General features: G+C 43.2%; 1 protein-coding gene across 1 annotated transcript in view; it reads right to left on the reverse strand.

The window, feature by feature from the left end:
- Positions 1-23,518, reverse strand: part of STPG1 (sperm tail PG-rich repeat containing 1) — a 41,665-nt gene extending 18,147 nt beyond the window's left edge. Inside the window, exons 1-4 of the mRNA XM_036874431.1 lie at positions 23,393-23,518; positions 15,505-15,623; positions 6,274-6,375; positions 1,758-1,928 (exon numbers count right to left, since the gene is read on the reverse strand). Coding sequence (XP_036730326.1) covers positions 1,758-1,928; positions 6,274-6,375; positions 15,505-15,623; positions 23,393-23,465 — 465 coding nt within the window. The 5' untranslated portion in view covers positions 23,466-23,518. The remainder of the gene's footprint in view (positions 1-1,757; positions 1,929-6,273; positions 6,376-15,504; positions 15,624-23,392) is intronic.
- Between the last annotated feature and the right edge of the window lie 223 nt (positions 23,519-23,741).

The following is a 23,741-nucleotide window of genomic DNA, read 5'->3' on the forward strand; positions in this document are numbered from 1 at the left end:
TGTCTCCTAGTTCTCGTCTTGAGTTCCCCACTGGAATCTAAGCTGTATCACTGGTCTGGCACAGAGCAGCCACAGGATTTATGAAGGGAAGCCCGGCAGGGCTGGAACATGGGGACTCTGCTCACTCCCCAGCTTTATACCTCGGCACCCGCCCATGCTCACCGATGCGGGAACAGTCCCTTCAAGCTGGCTAACTTTGGGCAAGTCCCTTCCCCTCTCTGAGCCTCAGCTTCCTCTTCTGTAAATTGAGAATAAGAGAATCCACTTCCCGGGTTCTTGTGAGTATGAAATAAGTGAATACACGACTCTCAGAACAGCACATAGGCCATGAAAAGTGCCTCATCATATCATCATTATTCTTATTTTCAGGCTCTGATTACCCTGGGAGAAGAGTATCTAGAGCTATACTACCCCAAACAGTAGCCACTGGCCACATGTAGCTATTGAGCTCTGCAGACATGGCTGGTCCACATTCAGATGTGCTGCAAGGATAAAATATACACTGAATTTTAAGGACTTAATAGGAGGGAAAGAATGTAAAACATCTAATTAATAATTTTTATATTGATTAGATATTGCAATATCTTGAATATACTGGGTTAAATTGAATATATAATTAAAACTAATTTCACCTGTTTCTTTTTACTTTTAAATGTAGCTACTAGGAAAACTTAAATGACGTATGTGGCTCCAGTTATACTGATACTCCTTTTGGACCGTGCTGGCCTAGCAGGCACTTATATTGCTTTGAACATGTTATAATTGATTGGATTCATCGTAGAAGGTAGGCAGGATCTTTGTAGTCAGAAAAATAAATATTATTTATAAATATTATAAAAGAAAAAGGAAATTTAAAACTTAGAAGTATTCTAAGACCAAAATATTCTTAAATATGGCGTAATAATATTACTACCTTACATACAATTCATGTCTTAGGTATTTCAGAGTGTTTTCACATTTGTAGTCTCATATGCTTCTTATAATAACCCTGTAGGGCAAGTATAATTAATTCCCTTTTACAATTGAAACTCAAGAGGTAACGGGGCTTCCCTAAAGACAGTTCTACCAGTTTTCATGTATTGTAGAGTCCTCGTGCACCAGATATTGTGCTAGGTAAGCACTCAGCCTAGACTATCTCATTTAATGTTTGCATTAACACCATGGAGTAGACATATAACCCCACTTTACAGATCAATAAACTGAGTCCTGAAAGGTTAAGAGACTTGCCCAAAGCCATACACAGTTAGAAAATGGCAGAGTCGAGATTTGAACCTAAGTCTGTCTCTTACCTGTTAACCACACCATTCTGCCTCATTGACTACAAAGTGATGGGAAATGGCGAACCACTGCTGTTAAAAAACCCAATTTTCTGATATGGAAAGACAGAAGTTTATTTTCCCTGTAAGAATATAATAGTGTCTGCAGATAAAGTGGTACGTAATATAATCATTGTTACAGATGAGAAAACCGTCCCAGAAAGCTTATGTGATAGGAGTAATTGCAGTAAGTATTTTCCTGGGCAGTGGTCTTCCCACTGTTCCATACTGACCTCTGTGTTGCCCACATTTTTCTCTGGGTTCTGCAAATTCCCTATGAGAGTTTTGCCCAGCCTCATGTAGCCATTGGGTAGTCAGCAAATGCTAACTGGCTTACCAATTGCAGTAAATGCTATTCCCCAAAGCTCCCCCCTTCCTTTCTTTTATTTTAGTAAACCATTCATTCAATATATATTTAAGAAGCATAGGCAGTGTTCTTACATTGTAATGGTTTGGTGCGGGAGTTTCAAATTTGAGAACTTTCGCGAAGCTTGGCAACTGGAACATGCTGGAACAGGAATTACTGAAGTCTTTCTTCGAAACAAAACGTGATGGTATAGTGTACGCGTTAGCTGCGGGGTATTTAGAGACGATGGTGTCCAATCGGGCACACTGTGAGGAGAAAGTCAAAGGAATCCACATCATCACGTATCTTATGGCTCCGAAGGACAGATGTCAAAAAGATGGTGACCAGCACCAGGTCTAAAAACATTTTATAAAAGGTGAAACCCTGGCAGGTAACAATGATAAAATGACCTTGGGCTTTGAGAATTTGCTCTTGGAAAATGCAAGTTCAGACCTGTGTTAACTTCTGTAAACTAACTCTAATTATTCATCTTATGTTTGGGACTTGGCAAAGATAATTCTTCCATAAAAGCATTTCCACCCAATCTCATTTCAGGCCACTTATACTTGACTCATCAGCTGGTGGGTGATTTATATGATGGGACGCTTTAGACTTGCTTCTTCCAACCTTGGTTTTCCTTTGAGTAAAACCCTCACTTTTTGTTTCTAAGTTTAAATAATCCAAATTTCCTAAATAACAAGTTTGCTTCTAACATCTTGAAGGTACGAGGCTCCATAGGGCTTGCCTCCCACCCACACCTCCTATCCACCACCTAATCACTGATTTCATAAAACTCTACGATATTTTTGCTGTTTCAACAGAAACCAATCCTACTCCTTCCAGGAAGCCATGATAAACTATTTTCAGTTAAAAAAACAAACAGAATCAATGTTTGCCAAATGAACAGGGACAAAAGCTATAAAAACTAGGCGATAACATCACCTTACCCTGGGATAGTATGGCAAGTATTGAAGTCTGATAAGACAACAACAAAAAAATTTCATTATTTTATGGTTAAAAGCTTGAGAACATTGCCCTGGGTTTCCTCCACTTGACAGGGGTCAACAAACAAGCACAGAAAGTGGGGGAGGTGTGGGAAGGCATTTGCCCCTCGCCCGACTTCACTCTGTACGAGGCGGCAATGGTTCTCACCATCTGGTTCCTGGACCACCAGTAATGTGGGTGGATGTGCCACCAGAAGCAGGAGTGTTCTTTCCAGAGTCTCAGCTGTCCTGAGTCTAACCTGGGTTCGAGTCCCAGCTCCACCTCCTCCTAACTGTAAGGATTCATTGATGTTCCCAGAAGTAAGGTCACCCCAGCCTTGGACTCACTTTACCTTTGCATTTGGGGCAATAGTTAACCCAGTACTTTGCAGGGGGTGTTGCACTGGATCCTCATGACAACCCTGGGTCGAGGATATTATGATTATCCCCACTTTACAGATGAGGACACTGAACTTCCTCAGCTAGCGAAGTGTTGGAACCAACATTCTCGACTCCATGAGAGGATATGGATCAGATACCCATTCTGAAGAAGAATGAACCAAGAGGAGTCACAGCAATGTGTTCGCATCTACAAGATGAACAGCTGATAAATGCCTGTGGGAGGTGTTAGTTCTGGAAGAATCACTACCTGAAATCTGCTGTACCCAACAGGGCAGACACACCTCTGCTCTTTCCTTCTAACTTCCACAGAAGAAGGGTGGCAAGGTCAGACCTTCCTTGGTGCTGCCATTTGTAGCATGTCTATCCTGAGTCACCCAACAGAGTGGGCAAAGCATGTTCTTCTAAAGCGCTAGTTCCCAAAGTGTGTTCCTCAGCCTTCCAGGTCTGTGAGATAAGGTTGTGTTGGTGGTAGCGGCAGCAGGGAGAGAGTTCCAGGGTCAAATAAATTTGAGAAATTTCACACCATGTTCCCATTTTGAAGATTCATAACACACGTTGGTGTAGTAAATGCTCTGGGAAGGTCTGCAATAAAGAAACCTCTCTAGCTTTGGGTTTTTTTCTTTTAAAAAAAGACTGGGACTTAGTTGCAGCATGCAGGGACTTAGTTGCAGCATGCAGGATCTTCATTGTGGCATGTTTAGTTGCAGTGTGTAAGCTCTTAGTTGCAGCACGTGGACTCCTTAGTTGCAGCATGCATGTGGGATCCAGTTCCCGGACCAGGGATTGAACCCAGGCCCCCTGCATTGGGAGTGCAGAGTCTTACCCACTGGACTACCAGGGAAGTCCCATGTCTAGCTTTGTTTAAACAGCCTTTCCCAACCTTCCTCCATCATAGAATCTTTTGGCTTAAGATACCTACTAACATACTCTTTGGGAAAAACTGTTCTAAAAAATTCCTATTCGAGGCAAAGTTTCATAAAGCATTGCAGTAGAATTAGTCTGAGTCTAGCCGAAGTTGGCAGTCACTCACCAACCCTCCCCGCCCCTTGGCTTTCTTTTCTTTTCTGAACCTTGTTCAGCCAGGCCTCTGGTCTCCAATTTGGCCACATGCTGGCATTTATGAACCTCTCCCCAGCTCTTCCAGAGCCACTGCTGCCACCACACAAATACAGAAAGGCTATGGACACCTCCTCCCACCTGCCCCATTTAACTTCCTAGTCCGTCCCGTGAATAATTCTGGAGCAAAGCTTTGGAATACAGTCGTGAAGCTCTTCAGATGATTTGAATTTAGGCGGATGACAGGTCCTCTCAGAAGGCTGGGTGCTGTCGCTCCAATAGTCATCAGGAAGCTTTTAAAACGTGTTGACCCACAGAGTCTTTTGGTCAGCCTCACCCAGGGAGGCACACTCCTGCTGGCCGTACTAGCTCCAGTAAGGCAGACCTTTCTCTGATGGGGACTACTTTTAATTCCCTCAGGGAATTGGGATCCGGAAACAAGAGGCACTGAATGTGAAAGGCAGCAAAAGAAGGGGCGGAGGAATGAAATTCTCGTCCAATTTGGGAAGGAACTAGGCGAGATGTGGGGATCTCCTGACAGACTTCCACCAACCACTTAAAGTCCCTTCCCAAGGATATAGGAACTTATGTGTTTGTAAACATAAATAGAAACCCCCATATCCATCACAGCGGGGAGAGGAAGACTGAACAACTCATCTTCTGCCTTCTTTTGGGTTTGGTCTGAATTTTTTAAAGACCTGATTAGATCCTGTCATGCACAGAGCTTCCCTTGGACCCCTTCTTCTCCAGGCGGCCCAACCTCGTCATTTGGAAAGTTACTACATGTAAAGCCTAGCAGGGAATTGATGGTGTGCTCTGATTCAGTGCCTTCTCTGGCACCAGGCAGGAATGGGCAGTGCCACTATTTGGCAACGTCTCAGAGAGAAAACCTAGGTGCTGCAGGAAGTCTTGTTTGTGACTCAGGTGGTGACAATCATAACATTCAACATGTTTATAATGCTCTGCAGTTTCAAAGACTATTTTACTCATTGCAACGTCAATTTGCCCATCGCCTCCAGGGAGTCTCCACTCGATGAGGCAACTGGGACACGGAGGGTGACGTGCTTGAGGTCACATCGAGAACCCACAGCTGAGTCAAGATTGGGTCTTAAGTCCTGTCTCTTGTGCCAGGCCATCGTGAGATGGCACTTCTTTTGCAGATCGCTTTGGAGTCTCTTTACTCTCAGGGCTTGGGACAGAAGGAGAAGTAGAGGCGTGGTTATTCTGTGAACTCACTGGGGGCATGTGCAGCCTCAATGTCTTTGTTAATAAGGAGTTAACTCCAAAGTCGGTTTTCTCCTTGAGTATTCAACCCTGCCAAGCTTGAATTCCAATAAGTGGCTGCATTCAGTGTGTCTTAAATGGTCTCTTTGTGTGTGGTTTTAAAAAAAAAAAAAAAAATCAATTCCAGTGTCAGGTATCGTAATACATTTTTGCAAGAGATTATTATAACTTTTAAAGGGACAGACGGCATATGTGTTTTGTTAATGCTGGAGTTTGGGTTTGCTTTCTTTTTCACTTTCCTCCCTCAGCTAGTCTTACCCTACTTTGACCCTTTCCCCTTGTTATATCTATTTTTCTTGCCAACTGATAGATGTTCAAATAAAGACTATCCTTGCCCAGGTCTGGTCAGAGACACTGGAACTTCATTTAGCTACTTGACAGTTGTAGCCTTCCACAAAGATAAAGATCCACATCTTACAAAGGAGAGAAATGGGGAGGAGAGGAATATCACTAAATTACCGGCCTGCTGCCTGTTTTCTTTTTGGTCCCATCAGATTTCTCAGTAACTCGAATAACCCAGTTAGATTAAGCAGTGTAAAAAGTCCTATTAGGGCAAGATGTATAATAATAACTTTTTTCCTGGTTTGCCTAAAAATCTCAAGAAAACATTTGTAAGTCCATTCCACATTGACAAAATTGGTTTTGAATGATCAGGTTCTGAATATTCTTCTAGCTTCTCTTCCCACTCTGGCAACGCGTAGCAGTGGGGAAAAAAATTCCTTAAAGACATAGGCTCCAGTTTACCTGCATGAAATTTGAGGAGGCAATTACTCTCCTAATTAGAACCACGGGCCTTTGGAGAGAAGGGACCAGTTGTCCAATGTATGATTATGCAATGAATGAAGGAAAGTACCGAGCAGTTAATGTTCAGAGAAGGGGTTCTCACCACAGAGGGAAAAGTACACGTCCCTTTCTTAGACAACGACACACTGTCAAACACAGGTGACTGGTGAATGACGTTGTAGAACCCAGGACCTGGGATATCATCCTGAAAGGGAAGAGAACGTAGTGTCATTGGGATACTTTCAATTCCATGGTGCTTTTCTGCAAGCTTTACGTCCATTAACACTAAGCCTTACTGTGATCCTCTGGGACAGGCAGGGATGCCACCTCGTGGATGACAGCCCAGCTCCACCAGTTCCTGACCTGCCCAGCCACCATCTCAGTCAGCAAGCGCTGGGGCTGGAATTCCAACCCGGGTCTGGGACCACCCCCCAGGGCCCTTGCTCTTTCCACTGTGCTGTACTGCATTCCAGGAGAATGCTGTTGTTTCTGTGTGCCATTAGAGATATGAGCAGAAAATGCAATCCTGTGTGCGGCAGTGGCTGTGCAGTGTGTGCGTGCAGTGTGTGTGTCAGTGTGGGTTGACTGGGTTCACCAAACCCACGGCGAGGGAAGGGTGACCGATTTCATGTTCACCACACCCCACCTGACTCAGCTTCCTCCCTAGCCTTTCAGAAGAGAAATCAGGGAGTGTTTCTGTTTATAAAGCAAAATGAAACAAAAACAACCTTCATCCCAAACAAGACCATTTCTAACTCTCAGACAAAAAGAGGCAGGTTCATGGGCTCAAGTCCTAAGTGATGCAGGTACGTTAGAGAGGAACAAACAAAAGCTTGATTTCTAAGCTCATTTCTGCCGTTGCAGTTAATTGGGCTTGCGTCTCATTTCCCATGCTAGTTGCCAGGGAGAAGTAAATGTTGACAGAAGTTGGCCAGGTAAGTGACATGAAATGATAAGGATGCCCCACCGTCTCGAGAGTTTACTGGGTGCCTCCTTGGTGCCAAGAGCTTTTCAAAGGTTGTCTCGTTTAATCCCCTGGTGAGAAAGGGATGCCCCCATTTTATACATGGAGACACTGAGGCACGTAGAGATGAACTTGCCCAAGGTCCCACTACTGTCAGTGGCAGCACCTGAATTCAGTGCTACAAGATGGTGTATACAAGCCTTTTGCAGTGGGGCTATTATCAGGTCCATTTTAAGGAAAGCGAAGCCCGGAGACGTTGGGGCCGCAGCTAGTAAATGGTGAAGTGCAGATTTAAACCCAGGCAGCCTGACTCCAGAGCTTGCTACCTCCAAGATCTGTCACCCAGGCTCCTCCTGTCCCCACCATCCCTACTACCTTCCTCAGAGCAGAGAGAGAGCTCAAGGCACCATCAGGGCCTTCAAGGACTCTCCAGTGTGGCCCAAGCAGTGTGTGATTATGGTTTAATATAAGGGCTATTAACAGGTTCTTCTGTGCTGAATTTTAAATGCAGTGAGCCTTTGAGCCTTGCAGGTGGGGGCAGGGGAGCTGATTCCTGCCTTGTAGGTGATGATGGTCCCTGGTAGACAGAGGGGGAGCTGACTACCAGGAGAGTGAGGCAGGCTGCAGGAGATGCAGCCCAACCAGAAGAACCCTAGCATGTGGGTGCGATTTGAGGTGCTACAGGAAGGAACAAGAAAGAGGTTTTTCTAGGGGGCTGTTTGCAGGACTGGCATATGTTTATTAATGGTCACTGCATGCCGGGCACTGTTCTGAGTACTTCATACACACTAGCTCATTTAATCCCCATTTTAAAGATGAGAAGACAGGGCCCAAAGGGATAAGGACCAAGGTCACGCAGCAAGTAACAGAGCCAGAATTTGAACCCAGGCAGTGTGAGGACAGTCTACTCTTGACCACTAAGCCAAACTAACTCTCAGACGAGTGCAGGATAAAATGTGCAGGATAAAAGGAAAAACAATCCCACTGAGTTTTGAATTAGGATTCTAGCATCAGTGCTGCTACTAGCTAAGTAACCTTGATCTAGTCACCTCTCTAGACCTCAGTTTCCTCATGTGTAAATCGAAGGTGTTGCACTAAATGCCTTCGGGCACCTTTTAGCTTCCAGAGTCCCTACAGTGAGGGAAAGCTGAAGCAGGAAATGTAACTGCGACTCTTCTAGGTTTGAAGAATAAACAGTCTTGGACATCTCCAGCCCCCAGTCTACTGCCACACTCCCAACACCAGCATCAGCCCACAAGAATTTTCTGGGCACCTATATGTGTCTGAAGATCTAGGGTTGCCAGATAAAACACAAGCCTGCACGGCGGCTCCATCCCACCCTGCCCAGTTCAATGTGAATTTCAGATAAACAACAAAAAGCTATTTTAGTATAAGTAGGTCCCAATCAATATTTGGGATATACTTATACTAAAGTAGTTTGTTATTTATTTGAAATTCTTTTTTTTTTTTAAGGGGTTGGAAGGAAGGCATGATCTTCTTTTTATGTTAATTAATTAATTTATTAATTTATTTATTTTTGGCTGTGTTGGGTCTTCGTTTCTGTGCTAGGGCTTTCTCTAGTTGCGGCAAGCGGGGGCCACTCTTCATCGCGGTGCGCAGGCCTCTCACTATCGCGGCCTCTCTTGTTGCAGAGCACAGGCTCCAGACGCGCAGGCTCAGCAATTGTGGCTCACGGGCCTAGTTGCTCCGCGGCATGTGGGATCCTCCCAGACCAGGGCTCGAACCCGTGTCCCCTGCATTGGCAGGCAGATTCTCAACCACTGCGCCACCAGGGAAGCCCCTATCTGAAATTCTAAATTAAGAATCCTGTATTTTTATCTGCCAAATCTGGCAACCCTCCTGGACCTTAATCACATTTTAATTCTGCCACATTGCAAACTGGTTCGAGTCCAGGACAAATATGAAGAGAACTGTCACCTCTTAGCCTGGAGGGAGCGCGTGCTGCCTATTTGCTCTTAATGAATATCCAGGAAGGGTCCTCCAGGCAGCAGGATGCTGGGGCTTGCCAGTGGCGGCTCATGAGGGCGACTGTTAAATATTCAGAAATGTTGCTAGTGGTAGCTTGAAACTGACCAGGGTCGGGGGGCGGTATTTACACCACAGAGATTGGCCAATGCTCTACATCAGAACTTTCTTTGTGGAGGAGAGAGCTGGTTTACCAGCACACCACCACCTGCACTCCACACCAAGTAAGTTTCAAAGCTGCCTGGAGGGAACGGTCCAGCTGCAAGGAGTTCAAGCTTTCTCCTGCAAAAGCTAGAGGGGGTGGATGGCTCCCTGGGAGGGCAATAAAAGTCCAACCTTTGGCCTCTGGGATAACAGCTCATGTGACTAATGTTACATGAGGTTGATGAGTTCTGGCCTCTCAGCATCTCCCAGAGAGGAGAATCCAAGTCGAAACTGGTGTGAACTCAGCCAGCCCTTGGCTTCTTGGCCGAGACCACCCCAGAAGGCAAAAACCAAATAAACCAACCGAATAAAATGGGTGTGGGGAGGGAGGAGGGAAGAGAACTATTCATTTGAGCTCTGCTGACTGCCTGTTGTGTGTTCCACGGGGAGCTCTAGGCCAGGGCTACACCCGTTGTCCCCTGTGCACGCGAGGACTGAATGAGTCAATGCACGTCCCATCAGCCGCATTACCAGTCCTCAAGTTGCCACAACAGCCTCAAGGGAGCCAGGACCTTCCCTTGGCGGCTAAAGACCCTCAGGGTGAGATGGAGCAAGAGATGATTGGCTGATGTTGCTGCGCAACATTTGGTGGAAATGCACTTTGAGAGCTCTTTTGAAGGATTAAAGTCCCAAATGGGCAGCACGTGCCAAGGGCGGGACACAGATTGACATTCACTTGACCTTGGGATAGGCTTAGAGAGGTCATGAGGAGGAGGGGAAGAGAGGGAGCAGGGCATTGACCCCCTCACCCCAGACAGCTCCTTAGGGTACGGGAGGGCCTAATGTCCACAACCTGGACCCAGTCACATATGCACACAGCCTGGATTTTCTAGTCCCGATTTCATAGATTCTGTCCAATTAAGACTTTCAGGTTTGTCAACCCATTTCCAGGTTGGAAAATGCGGTCTCTGCTGGATCATTGGCCAAAGCCCACAACACTAGAGCTGCCTTTTGACTCTTCAGGGATGTTCCACCCTGCTTTGGTCTATTTTGGGGGTGGCCAGCTGGGGTTCTCAGCAGTGCACAAGAAGAATGAAAACTAAGAGTCTGCGGAAGGGCTAGCGGTATATAACAGGAGGAAGACACGCCTGAGGTGGAAACAGAGCCCTGTCTAGTGGTTAACCCACTGGCAAAAGTGCCCAGGAATTTGGGGTTCCTGCGGGAACAAATTCCTTTTACAAATGCCTCTGGTCTGAGGGTCTCAGGACAATGCATCCATCCACCCTTTTGTCAGGCTGATGTGGCCAAAGTGGTGATAGCATGGGCCAGAAGACAGGAGAGCCAGTGTCTGCCCCCAGGGCACGTCCCCTCCCTGGGCCTCAGCCCCCTCATCTGTGAACCTGCAAAGAGGCAAGTGCAGGTGTGGAGATCTATAGTTTTCAACCCCACTCCGGGCCTCCATGAGGAACTCAGGGAAAGGGGGCCCGAGTTGGCAGTGGCTTCGAGCAGCAAGTCCCCTTTACCCGCTCCACCGACGGGCCTCAGCATGGGATGCTGTCACAGATGGGGCCCCTCTGCTGAGCCCAGGGATTTTGGTGTCACTGAAGCCCTTCTGGTTCAAACCGTCTACAACCCCGAGAAGTGCCCCTTGTAAGACGCCCTTCCTCCTTTCTGCTTTCTCCCCTTTCCCCGCCCCAACTCCATACACTAATGTCTGGCATCAAAGTTTCCACGCCTCTGATAGCAGAGGAGAAGGGAGAGGCAAGGAGCGTACTTCAAGCAAGAAAATGACACTTTTTTGTTCAGAATGGGGATCTCAGAAATGAAAGATCCCTGGGTGCCCTCAGGGAGCAACCAGGAAAACTGGGATGAGTTCTCTTGAGGAGATTGTTTCTTAGTGGCCCAGGTGAAGAGCAGGTGTGGGGGAAGCCCAGGGACACTGGCCACCTGGGCAGATGAAAATGGGGACCAGGTCTTTGCCCATTGCTGGCCTGGCTGGGTTGGAAGCACAGTCAGACAAGAGAAGCCAAACCTGCATTTTCAAAGCATCGGTTCACATCAGTATCGTCTCTGAGCACCCGTGCTCCTCTTTTGCAGAGCCCTCCTCTTTGTTAACTCTGGTGTCAGCTCATTAGCAGGCCCTTGAAATCCCCTGAGTGGAATTTGGGCCAAGACTCAATTCAACAAGCACACACTGAAGTCTGCTGTGGGCCAGGGCCTGGGTGGGGGCACCAGGATACAGGCGGTTGGCAGCTTAGATGTTCTAGGAATGGGATGGAGGAGACGCAGCAAAGCAATGCAAGATGGATGGGACAAGTTCCCGTGGCTCGTAGACTAGAGTTGGGATCATTCATTCGACCCACTTTTGAGGGGCTTTGGGGGTCTGGAAAGGACAATGACTGCTGCCCGAGGAGTTCTGGCCGGGTGGAGACAAGATGTGCATGCCCATTACCACCCTGCCAAGCCGAAGGTGCTTGGGCATTCAGGGGAGGGTGTGCTGGCTTCCACCCGGGAGACGCCAGGAAGCAGTGTGGGAGCCTGGAGCTGCTGCCAGGTCATCCTCACTCGGCCTGACCCTGGCTGTGCCACTTACTTAACCCTCTTTGTGTCTCAGAGTCATTATCTGAAAAGTGGGGATAATAACGGGACTTAGCTCCCAGGGTAATCGATTATGGGGATTAAATGAGTTCACAAAGGCAACATCTTCAAGGGGAGCCTGGCACACCATCTGTGCCAGCCAAGTGTTTGCGATTTCCACCAGCGTGTCCTGCAGACCCCTGAGGAAGGGGTGCTGATGACTGATATGGAAGAGGTCAGGCTTCTAGAGCAGGAAGGTCGGGCAGACCCCACTGTGGTTCAAACACGCAGCTGAGTGCACATGTGGGGAAATTATCACCTTGAACGTGGCGGTCTCTGCAAACTGAACTTCCTTTCATTGAAAAATCTCTGACATTAAAAAATTCATGGGCTTCCCTGGTGGCACAGTGGTTGAGAGTCTGCCTGCCAATGCAGGGGACATGGGTTCGGGCCCTGGTCTGGGAAGATCCCACATGCCGCAGAGCAACTAAGCCTGTGAGCCACAACTACTGAGCCTGCGCGTCTGGAGCCTGTGCTCCGCAACAAGAGAGGCCGCGACAGTGAGAGGCCCGCGCACCGCGATGAAGAGTGGCCCCCGCTCGCCGCAACTAGAGAAATCCCTCGCACAGAAACGAAGACACAACACAGCCAAAAATAAATAAATTTTAAAAAAAAATCATTAAAAAATACCCCTGGTCTGGTGCCTTATCAAGGTAATAAGTGAACCGTATTAACTTTGTACAATTTCACCACAAATTAAACACTGTCCTGCTTACCGCTGGGGAGGGTGGATTTGCTGTCAGGCTATGTCTGAAATTAACATGTATTTTAAAACTGTGCGTCTAGAGGAAAGGGTGTCTGTATCCTACCAGTATCCCTTCATGTGTGCCTGGAAGGGATTAATCAGGTTTAGGATCATGGAATAGTAATCCCTGGCAAGGGCCTACCTATTATAACATCCTTATTTTTAAGATGAGGAAACAGAGATGCAAAGACTTAAAGGGAGTGTCCTTAGTGTTACACAGCTTGGGCAATAGTGACCACAATCCAGGGTGGCATGGGGACAGAATCGGGAGGTGGGGGAGGAAAATATCCCTCGGGTGGCTGGGCTATGCTCGGTACCAGATTAGGCATGTCTCTTCATGCACCCGGTGTCAACAGCACATCTGTAAATAACTGTAAAATGTTCAGGGAAGCAGACTTCATTTCTAGCAGCCAAAATTGCCAGTCCGGACACCGAGCTCAGTGAAGGATTCCTCGTATGCAGCAGTCAGATTCTCACGAGGAATGTGAGCTGGGCAACGAGGCCCTGAAGTTTCTCTCCAAAGTCAGACTGATAAGGTAAGTGCACATTTCAGAGGGCACTGATTCTCTGTGTTAAAGGTGTGCTAGATGGGTCACAGAACGAATGTGAGGACACAACCAAGTCATGAGATGAGGCACAGGGTGTGTACGATTAATGTCATAAGAAGGGTGGTGAGACACCAGAGTTTTAAAATCTGCTTTTAATTTGTATTGCCTCACTAAATTATTGGGTGATGTTAAACAGAATTCTTAACTTCTCAATGCCCATTTCTCTCAGGAAGAATGAGAATAATGAGCAGGCAATAAGACATTTTCTTCCTGTTTTTATAGCTTGAAGAACCTAAAAATGTATAATAATCCAAACTGTACATTTCAGATGAGGAAACTGAAGCCCAGAAGAGTCAAGCGATTAGTCTAAACCCAGTCAGCTAGTAACAGAGCAGAACCCAGGCGACAGGGTTTATGGATCCCATGCCCTTTCCAAAAAATTCCATACTTATTTACAAAATGCTTTCAAATGCTTAGATGAACGTTTTCACATCGTCAAACCAACGCAACCACGTTTGAAAAGTACTAATCAAATTTCTGAGCTATTTCTCTCTATAACGGATGCTGCCTATAGCTTTGGCTGGCTGCCACCTTGGTTCCTTCAGCAGGAAAATTTCTGAAAAGTAATAGTCGTTTAAAATGCAAACTTTAAACGCCAGACCATTCAGTTTCTGGATTTGAGTCTTCAGAACATGATCATGTAGAATGGGGCCTACACACACGACATCTTCCCCTATCTTGAGCTTGGTCTGTTTGGCGGAGGCATTTTCAGAAACGCACTCGCTGACTTTCATAGATGGACTTGATGGGTTTGCGGGCCACAGAGGGAGGTGTGGTGCCATGTGTGGACAGAGCATGAGGCTTAGGAGTGAGCTGGGCCTGGGTTTGAGGTCTAATTCTTTCAACATTGATTCAGCAGATAGTCATGTGGGGCCTCTTATGTGTCAAACCGTGCATTGTGAGACCTCAGGTGGGTCATTTAACTTCCCTAAGCCCTGGTTTCCTTTTCTGTTAAATTAAGGTATAAACCCTTCCTCTTAGCATTGTTCAGAGGATTAGAAATATGGTCTAAAACTGGTTTCACGCATAGCAGGGATCGGTAAATGGTGGCTGTCGTTATTTTTATTGGAGGTTGGCTGCAGATATCTGAGAGATGGACAGTATATTATCGGTAAATTGACAAATGGAAAACCAGACAAAAAAGAGACAGAGAGACAGATGGACAGTTAAAACATAGAGAGGAAACTCCTGAGCGGATAGCTTATTTATCACCGTTGGAGGAAACCTACAAGTAATTAAAAATATATGTGTGTGTGTACACACACACTATATTCTTTACTATTTGCATTCTTGGAATCCTAAAATATCAGAAGTGGAGGGAACTTAAACATTCTCTAGCTCAGCGCTCTTGTTTACAAAGGAGGAAACAGGCCAAGGGGCACTGGGCTTGTGGAGGAGTCACCTGCGTTCAGGACCCGGATCTCCCCATCCCCTCTCGCCATCTTGGCGAGGGGGTAGGATGAAAAACATTTTTAGAATGCAGCAAAAGGTAACTGACATGATGACTCCTCCAAAAGAATGTTATTCTAAAGGTCCTAGTTAAACAAAAAAAGGAATGAAGATGTTAAAAGACTCTTGCGTCTGCGAGTTGCTTCCGCCCCCTGCTGGTGAGAGGGGAGAACATCAGACCTGGGCTTTCAGCCAGTGAAATTACAGAAGTTAGGTGAGGACCCACCAGGACCCAAGCAGAACGTTCCAGATCAAAGAGAAAAAGAGACACAGATATTTGGGGAAGAGGGTAAGGAAGGGGGAAATGCAGGAACAGTTCTAACACATTGTCAAAGGAAGCTTAAAAAAGGGGGGGGTGTCATCACAAAGGTAATTTTACGTTTATTAGACACGTTTATTTTTCCTTTTATGTTATTTGAAGAAAGTCTTGTTCTTCCTGTCATGTTTTGAGTGAGGCTGGGGGGAGGGGGGAGGAAAGGATTTTTATCTTTTACTTCATACGTCTGGGATTTTTGCATTTTTGATTTTTATAGTAATTTTAAAAATACATTTCTTGTTTAAAAATGTTTGGTTTCAGTGTGGCCCCATAAGTCCAGACATGTTTTCCACTGGATTTAATATCTTTCCAGCTCATTCCTACAGCCCAGTCAGAGCACACAGCTGGAGAGGGTGCTGCAGCTCCTTGGATGACACTGCCCTCTACTGGTCACAGAGACAGACGCACCAGCCAGACTCACGTGTCTGCCCCCTGAGGCTAAAATCCAGACTAAAAGTAAAGCACCTCTAAGACAACGCCATTACCTTTTTATGGTAAAACCTCTTGGCTTGACTATTAAATCCTTTTTTTTCTGATTCTGGAATTCTGGAAGGCTGATATTTAAAAGGAATGGAGGATTGTGTTGGATACGCAGCAGTAAAACCTAAACAACAAAAATAGAATAAAAAATAGCACAAAACACAGAGCTATCTGTTAACATTTTGTTTTAAATGGAATAAAAAGAGAAACTTGCCTATTGACAAGAGATAAACATGAAACTGGATTTTTTTTTTTTAAATACCCTCTTGGTAATTTATTGGTTCCCGCCCCACCATCCCCCCCCCCACCATCCCCCACCATCCCCCACCCCCCCCCCACCCCAAGCACCTCCAGCTCTTAAACTAGTGAGACTTGGTCACACAGCTGAAGCATATTATCAAGGGAAGAGGAAGGATCCGACAGGAAAGGCGTTCTTGCCAAGGAGGAAGGGGACACAAAACCATTTGGAGCAGCCTTGGAAGAGGAGCCAGGCAGGGGGACAGAGCAAGAGTCCTCACTCATCCTCAGCCCAGAGTCACAGATCAGCGAAGCACCGTAAAGATACAGAGAGGTCAGGAAATCCCAGAGCAGAGTGGGGCTCGCTCTCATTCTTCAGGACACAGTGCAACACAAGTGTAAGTTTAGGTTTCTGCTTTGAGCAGACTTGGGGTGAAAAAGCAGAAGGGGATCATTTATAGAAAATCAAGTTAAAATGTTATATGTCTGGGTTGTGATGTATAAATGATATACAAACTCCCCCTTTTCCTTCCTTCCACTCCCAATGAATGGTGCAGAGAACCAGAGAAGAGAGAGCTACACAGAGAAAGAGTTCCGGAGACCTGCACTGGGTTCCCCTCAAGTAGTTTCCTGAGTATCAATCAGCCCAGGCATGTGAGAAAACTCCCCAAGGCTGGGGAAAGAGTCACCTGAAAAAGTTAGAGTAAACAATACCTGAACACTGGGAACAGGAATAGCTCCTGTTCCCACAAGTCAGAGTGGAAAACCTCATAATTCATGGAACACAAGGAGAATATGCAGAAGGGTTTTGCCTCAGAAATAGGGTAAAATTACCCCTAGGCTAAATGCTTCTCTGGTTCCAGCTAACAAAGCTTAAAAGCAAGACTTGAAAAGATCAAACTTCCCAAGTAATTTAACTGCATCCCAGAACAAAACACAAGAATTCATAGGACTACTAAAATATACAGTACCCAACAGGTAAAAATATCTGGCATTTGATAAAAAATTAATGGGCATGCAAAGAAGGGAAAAAATACAATTCACAATGAGGAGAAAATAATCGATCAAATCCAATTCAGAAATGATATAGATGATAGAATACAAGAACATTACATTATTACAATAATAATTGCATTGATATGTTTAAGAAGCTGGAAAAAAGATTGAACTTATTAAATAGGTACATGGAAGATATAAAGAAGATCCAAATCAAACTTCTACAGATGAAAGCTAAAAAGTCTGAGATTAAAAATACACTAGACACTGCAGAAAAAAGACTAGTGAACTTGAAGACATTGAAATAGAAACTATCCAAAACAAAACACAGAGAGAAAAAGGACTAAAAAATACAGAGTATCAGTGAGCTTTGTAAAAACTTCAAGGAACCTAATATACGTTCCAAAGAAGAGAGGTGGGAGAGAGGAAATAGAAAAAAATATTTCAAGAAAAAAGTGGCTGAAATTTTCCAGATTTGATTTAAAAAAAACATAAACCCACAGATCAAAGAAAGGCAGTGAAACTCAAGCACATGAAACAGGAATTTAACTACACCAAGGCACATAATAATCAAATTGCTTTTTGTTTTTTTACTTTTTATTTATTTTTTAAAAGTTTTTGGCCTCACCACACATCATGTGGGGATCCCAGTTCCCTGACCAGAGATTGAACCCGTGCCCCCTGCAGTGGAAGCACAGAGTCCTAACCACTGGACCGCCAGGGAAGTCCCCATCAAATTGCCTTTTAAAAGTGATAGGAAATCATAAAATCAGGCAGAGAAAAAAGACACATTACACACAAAGCAACAAATATAAGAATAACAGCAGATGACCATCAGAAACAACATCTGTTAAGGTACCAGAAGGGAAAAACTATCACCCTAGAATCCTGTACCCTGTAAAAATATCTCTCAAAGATGAAAGCAAAATAAAGACTTTTGAAGATATACAAAAACTAAAAGAATTAATCACCAGTAACCTGGAACTACAAGAAATGGAGGGAGTCCTTCAGGCAAGAGAAAAATGATACCGGTTGGAAATCTGGATCTACATAAAGGAATGAAGAGCTCTGGAACTAATGAATATTTAGGTAAATGTAAAACGTAGAACCCTGAGTATAAATTGATGCATTTAGATATAAACATAAAATTTAAATCATTTTTAAAATAATTGACTATTTAAAGCAAAAACAGTAACACTATTGTGACATTTATAACGTATGTAGAAGTAAGATATTTGACAGCAACAGTGCAAAGGCAAGGAAAGAAAAAATTAAAATATACTGTTGTAAGGTTCTTCTACTATGTGTGAAGTGTAATAATATCACTTGATGGTAGAATGTGATAAAATTAAAGATGTATATTATAAACTCTGTAGTACAGATCAGCAAACTTTTTCTACAAAGGGCCATAGCCATAGTAAATATTTAAGGCTTTGCAGGCTATATTGTCTCTGTTGCAACCATTCAGCTCTGCCATTATAGAGTGAAAGAGCCACAGACAACACATAAACAAATAGAGGTAACTATGTTCCAATAAAATTTTATTTATAGAAACAGGCAACAGGTCAGATTAGGCCCAAGGGCCAAAGTTTGCCAACCCTTGCTCTAAAGCAACCACGAAGAAAACACTGCAAAGAGTTATTCCTAAAATGCCAACAAAGTAGACAAAATAGAAATTAAAAAATATTCAATACAAAAGAATCCAGAAAATGTAAATAAAGAACAGATGGGACAAATAGAAAGCAAATAGATAGATGGTAGGCTTAAACACACACCAATAATCACATTAAATTTAAATGGTCTAAACATCCCAATTACAAGACAGAGATGGTTGGATTGGATAAAAAAGAAAGACCTAACTACGTGATGTCTACAAGAAATATACTCAATATAAACCCAGGAATAGGTTAAAAGTAAAAGTATGGGGAAAAGATACACTATGCTATCAAAAGAAAGCTAGGTATTAATATCAGACAAAGCAGATTGCAGAGCAAAAAATATTACCTGCAATAAAGAGGGTAATTTCATAACGATAAAGCGGTCAGTTCCTCAAGAGAATATAAAAATTCTAAGCACTGATATACTCAATAACAAGAAATTCAAAATACAGGAAATAAAAACTGATAGAACTGCCCGAAGAAATAGAAGATTCCACAATAATTGTCAGAGATTTCAAAATCCCTCCCTCAATAATTTAAGCAAGTAGATAGAAGATCAATAGACATACACGACTTGAACAATATTATTACCTAACTTGACCTAACTGATATTTATAGAACACTCCACCTATCAATTCTATACAATCTATCCTAGAAAACTGAAGAGAAAAAGACATTTCCCAAATCATTTTATGAGGCCAGTTACTACCGTGTTACCAAAGCCAGACAGAGTCATTACAGGAGGTGAGAGGGAATCGCTATAGATCATTAACCCTCATAAATATACATGCAGAAATTCTTATAAAAATGTTAGCAAATGAAACTCAACAATATATAAAAAAGATAATACATCATGATCAAATGAGGTTTATCCCAGTGATCCAAAGATAGGTTAACATTTGACGATTAATATAATTCACCATATTGACAAACTAAAAAAGAAAAACTATATGATCATGTCAATAGAGGCAGAATGGAATCATACAGTATGTACTCTTTTTTGTCTGGTTTCTTTCACTGAGCACAGTTATTTTGAGATTCATCCATGTTGTTCAAGTATCAATACTTCATTGTTTTTTATTGCTGAGTAGTATTCCATTGTATAGAAATGTGACACTTTTTTATCCATTGTTGATGAAAATTTGAATTGTTTCTAGATTGGAAGTATTACAAGTAAAGCTATTAACAACATTCAATCCCAACTCTTAAAACGGACATAAATTTTCATTTCTCTTGGGTAAATACCAATGGATTTGGTATGGAATGGAATGGTTGGATCATACTTTAACTTCTTTGAGAAACTGCCAAACCCTTCTCCGAAGTTGTTGTATCTTTGTATATCTCCACTATTAGTGTATGAGAGTTATTGTTACTTCACATCCTCAACAACAATGGGCAGTCTTTTTTTTTTTTTAATAAATTAATTTATTTATTTTTGGCTGTGTTGGGTCTGTTGCTGCGCGCGGGCTTTCTCTAGTTGCGGCAAGCGGGGGCTACTCTTCGTTGGGGTGTGCAGGCTTCTCACTGCAGTGGCTTCTCTTGTTGCAGAGCGTGGACTCTAGGCGTGCGGCCTTCAGTAGTTGTGGCTCATAGGCTCAGTAGTTGTGGCCGCGGGCTCTAGAGCACAGGCTCAGTAGTTGTGGCGCATGGGCTTATTTGTTCCACAGCATGTGGGATCTTCCCGGACCAGGGCTCGAACCCGTGTTCCCTGCATTGGCAGGCAGATTCTTAACCACTGCGCCACCAGGGAAGTCCCATGGGCAGTCTTTTTAATTCCAGCCATCCCATTAGATGTGTAGTGGTATCTCATTGTGACTTTAATTTGCATATCTCTAGTGACTAATGATGTTGAGCATCTCTTCACATGCTACTTGCTATCTGTTTATCTTTTTTTTTTTTTGGTAAAGTGTCTGTTTAGTAAATGGAGAAAGCACTTTGTAAAATTCAGTGTTCTTTTATGATTAAAAGAAAACCCTAGCAAACTAGAAATAGAAGCAAATTTCCTTAATCTGATAAAAGGTATCTATGACAAAAGCCTACACCAAACATGATACTGAAAGCTTTCTCTTGAGATAGAGAACGAAACCAGGTTGACTGCTTTCATATTTCTGTTCAACATAGTACTGAAGAACTTTAACCAGTACAAAGGCCAAGAAAAATAAATAAAAATACATAGATCAGAAAGGAAGGAAATAAAGCTGTCATTCATAGACAAGATTGTATATGGAGAAATTTCAAAAGAATCTGTAGATAACCTATTAGAGGTAATAACTGAATTTAGCAATGTCAATATACAAAAATCAATTAATTTTATTTCTATACCAGCAGCAAACAATTAGAAAATGAAATTAAAATAGTACCATTTACAAGAGCATAAAAATCAAATGCCTAGAATAGATATATAGAAGATATGCAAGGCCTCTACATAGAAAACTATAAAACATTATTGAGAAAAATTTAAGAAGACTTAAATAAAAGAAAGGATACACATGGATTGGAGAACTCAATATTGTAAAGATGTAAATTATCCCCAAGTTGACTGCTAGAATCAATGCAATCTAAATCAAAATGACAGTAAAGATTTTTTTAGGACATTAATGGGATGATTCTAAAATTTATATGGAAATTCAGTGTGGCCAAGAGTAGCCAAGATAAACATAGTACATAGTTGAAGGACTTATACTAGAAAAGAAAAAAACTTGTTATAAAGTTACAGTAATTAGAGGTGGTATTTGAACAGCATAAAAAAATCCAGAAGCAGACCTGCATATACATAGACATGATTTACAACAATGATAGCACGCGGAGTAGTAGAAAAAGAACGCTCTTTCAATAAATGGTGCTGGGCAATTGGATATACATACTGACAACAATAGATTTGGACATCTTCATACCATGCACACAAACAATTCCAAGTGAATCATAGGTCTAGATGTGAAAGGTAAAATAATACAGTTATTAGAAGAAATTATTTTGGGATAGGCAAAGATTTCTTAAATAGGACAGATGTATACACTAACTATAAGGGAAAATATTGATAAAATGGCCTATAGTAAAATCAAGAGCTTCTCTTCATTAGCACACCATTAAGAGAATGTAAAGGAAAGTCACAGTCTGAGGGAAGATATTTACTTTACCTATAGCCAACAAACGGATACAGTTCTAGAATGTTTTCAAGAACTCCTAAGAAAAGAAAAACCCAATAGAAAAAATGGGTAAAAAACTGGAAGAGTCACTTCTCCAAAGAGGATATCCTAAAAGTCAGCCAACACATGAAAAAGTGCTCAATCTTTTTGATCAAAGGACAATGCAAATTAAAACCCTTATGAGCTGAAAATGTTGGTGAGGATGTGGAGCAACTGGAATGATCATACATTGCTTGTAAGGAAGTAAAATTGGCGCACTCACTTTGGAGAACTGGTGGTATCAACTAAGCTGATCATAAACACACCCTACGACCCAGCAATTCTCCTAGGTATAGACCCAAGGAATATATACATATCTGTCCCAAAAGACATGAACAAGAATAGTCATAAAAGCTTTTAGTCATAGTACCTCAAAACAGGAAACAATCCAGATGTCCTTCAATAGTATAATGGATAAACTAACTGTGGTATATTAGAACAAAGAATGCTATACCATGTTATGGCAATGAAAATGAACTAATCACTGATACATGAAACATGAAGTTAAATCTCTCAAACATAAGAGAAAAAACCTGAGAGAAAAGAGTTCAGGGCTTCCCTGGTGGTGCAGTGGTTGAGAATCTGCCTGCCAAAGCAGGGGACACGGGTTTGAGCCCTGGTCTGGGAAGATCCCACATGCCGCGGAGCGGCTGGGCCCGTGAGCCACAATTACTGAGCCTGCGCGTCTGGAGCCTGTGCTCCGCAACAAGAGAGGCCGCGACAGTGAGAGGCCCGCGCACCGCGATGAAGAGTGGCCCCCGCTTGCCACAACTAGAGAAAGCCCTCGCACAGAAACGAAGACCCAACACAGCCTAAATAAATAAATAAATAAATATTTAAAAAAAAAAGAGTTCATATTGTATGATTCCAATTTATATAAAGTTCAAAACAGACTAAAGTAATTAATGATATTAGAAGTCAGGATAGCCATAGTGTTTACATTTGCAGAGAAGGGGGACAATGCCCAGGAAGGGACAAGACAAGGGCTTCTGGGATGCTATTGTTTATCGCGGGGTCTGAGAAGTGATTCCGTAGGTGGTGGTTTCTTTGTGAATATTCATTAAGCTGTACAATTATGATTTGTTTTCTGAATATATATTAAGCTTCAATTTTAAAGTATTAAAGAAAAAGAGAGAGCACTAAATCAAAAGATGGGAGGAAGAAAGAGAGGTCCAGCTGTGGGTTTGAGAGCAGCAGGGACTCTAGAGGCCCACCAGGGAGGTGGTAATACCCCTAAAAGAAAAAGCAGTGGAGTGAGTGAGGATCTTGGAACGAAGTTTCCAGCCTCAGCAATGATTCCCCAAGCCCAGAGGTAGTCCCGGATTAGTGCATACTACCAAAATCAAAGGAATACATGGGCTGAGACAGTGGAGCTCTCACGTGTCTGGATGCATGACCCATGATCTGAGTACCTCTCCCCTCCCTCACCCAGACTCCCATCATCACATCACCTTTTTCCACTGAGAAAGATCCAAAACTTGAAATAAGGAGGAATAGCATTTGTGTCAGTAATGGCTGGAGTTTAACTTTCCAACAACCTGGCAGAATGGGGGCTTGGGTTAAGTTTTAGGAAATAAAGTAAGATCTCTTCCTCCTTCTTGCCCCCCTCATCCTTTCTTCTCATAGTTTCTTCCCAATCATCACCCTAGAGGCAGTGGGAGAATGACCAAAGCAATCTATTTGATATACTTAAGAGTGGCCTTGTGGGTATAACCCAGGATTTACTATATTCCCCTAAAATTTGCTCTTACATACTAAAATGAACATATGTCAGGAGATCTCGTCCCCAAAGACCTCTGTTATAAAATTCACTAGACCTTTCTGTACTTTGTCAGCCTTTCTGGAATATTTTTTGCCAGAGTGTTGGTCTTTTTGCACGGAATTGTCCATCTTAGCAAAGTTCTGTGATATATTCCACGTGTTTGATGAAAAACTTGACTGTGTGTTCTTCTAAGCACCTGAAACAGCAAAATACAGCATTTGTAGGGATCACTTCACAATCTTGGTAAGTATGTTGATTGGGTTCTGTTGTATCTGCAGGATAAACTGAGAAATCTTGTGGGTAGAGGCTGAGATTTACCAAGTTCTACGACCCCAAATCCCAAACACATTGCACTGCTTGTAGTAGGAACTCTGTAAGTGTTCTCTGTTGATGTTGCTTACAGA

This window comes from Balaenoptera musculus, chromosome 1 (genome assembly GCF_009873245.2).
Source record: "Balaenoptera musculus isolate JJ_BM4_2016_0621 chromosome 1, mBalMus1.pri.v3, whole genome shotgun sequence".
Classification (NCBI taxonomy): domain Eukaryota; kingdom Metazoa; phylum Chordata; class Mammalia; order Artiodactyla; family Balaenopteridae; genus Balaenoptera; species Balaenoptera musculus.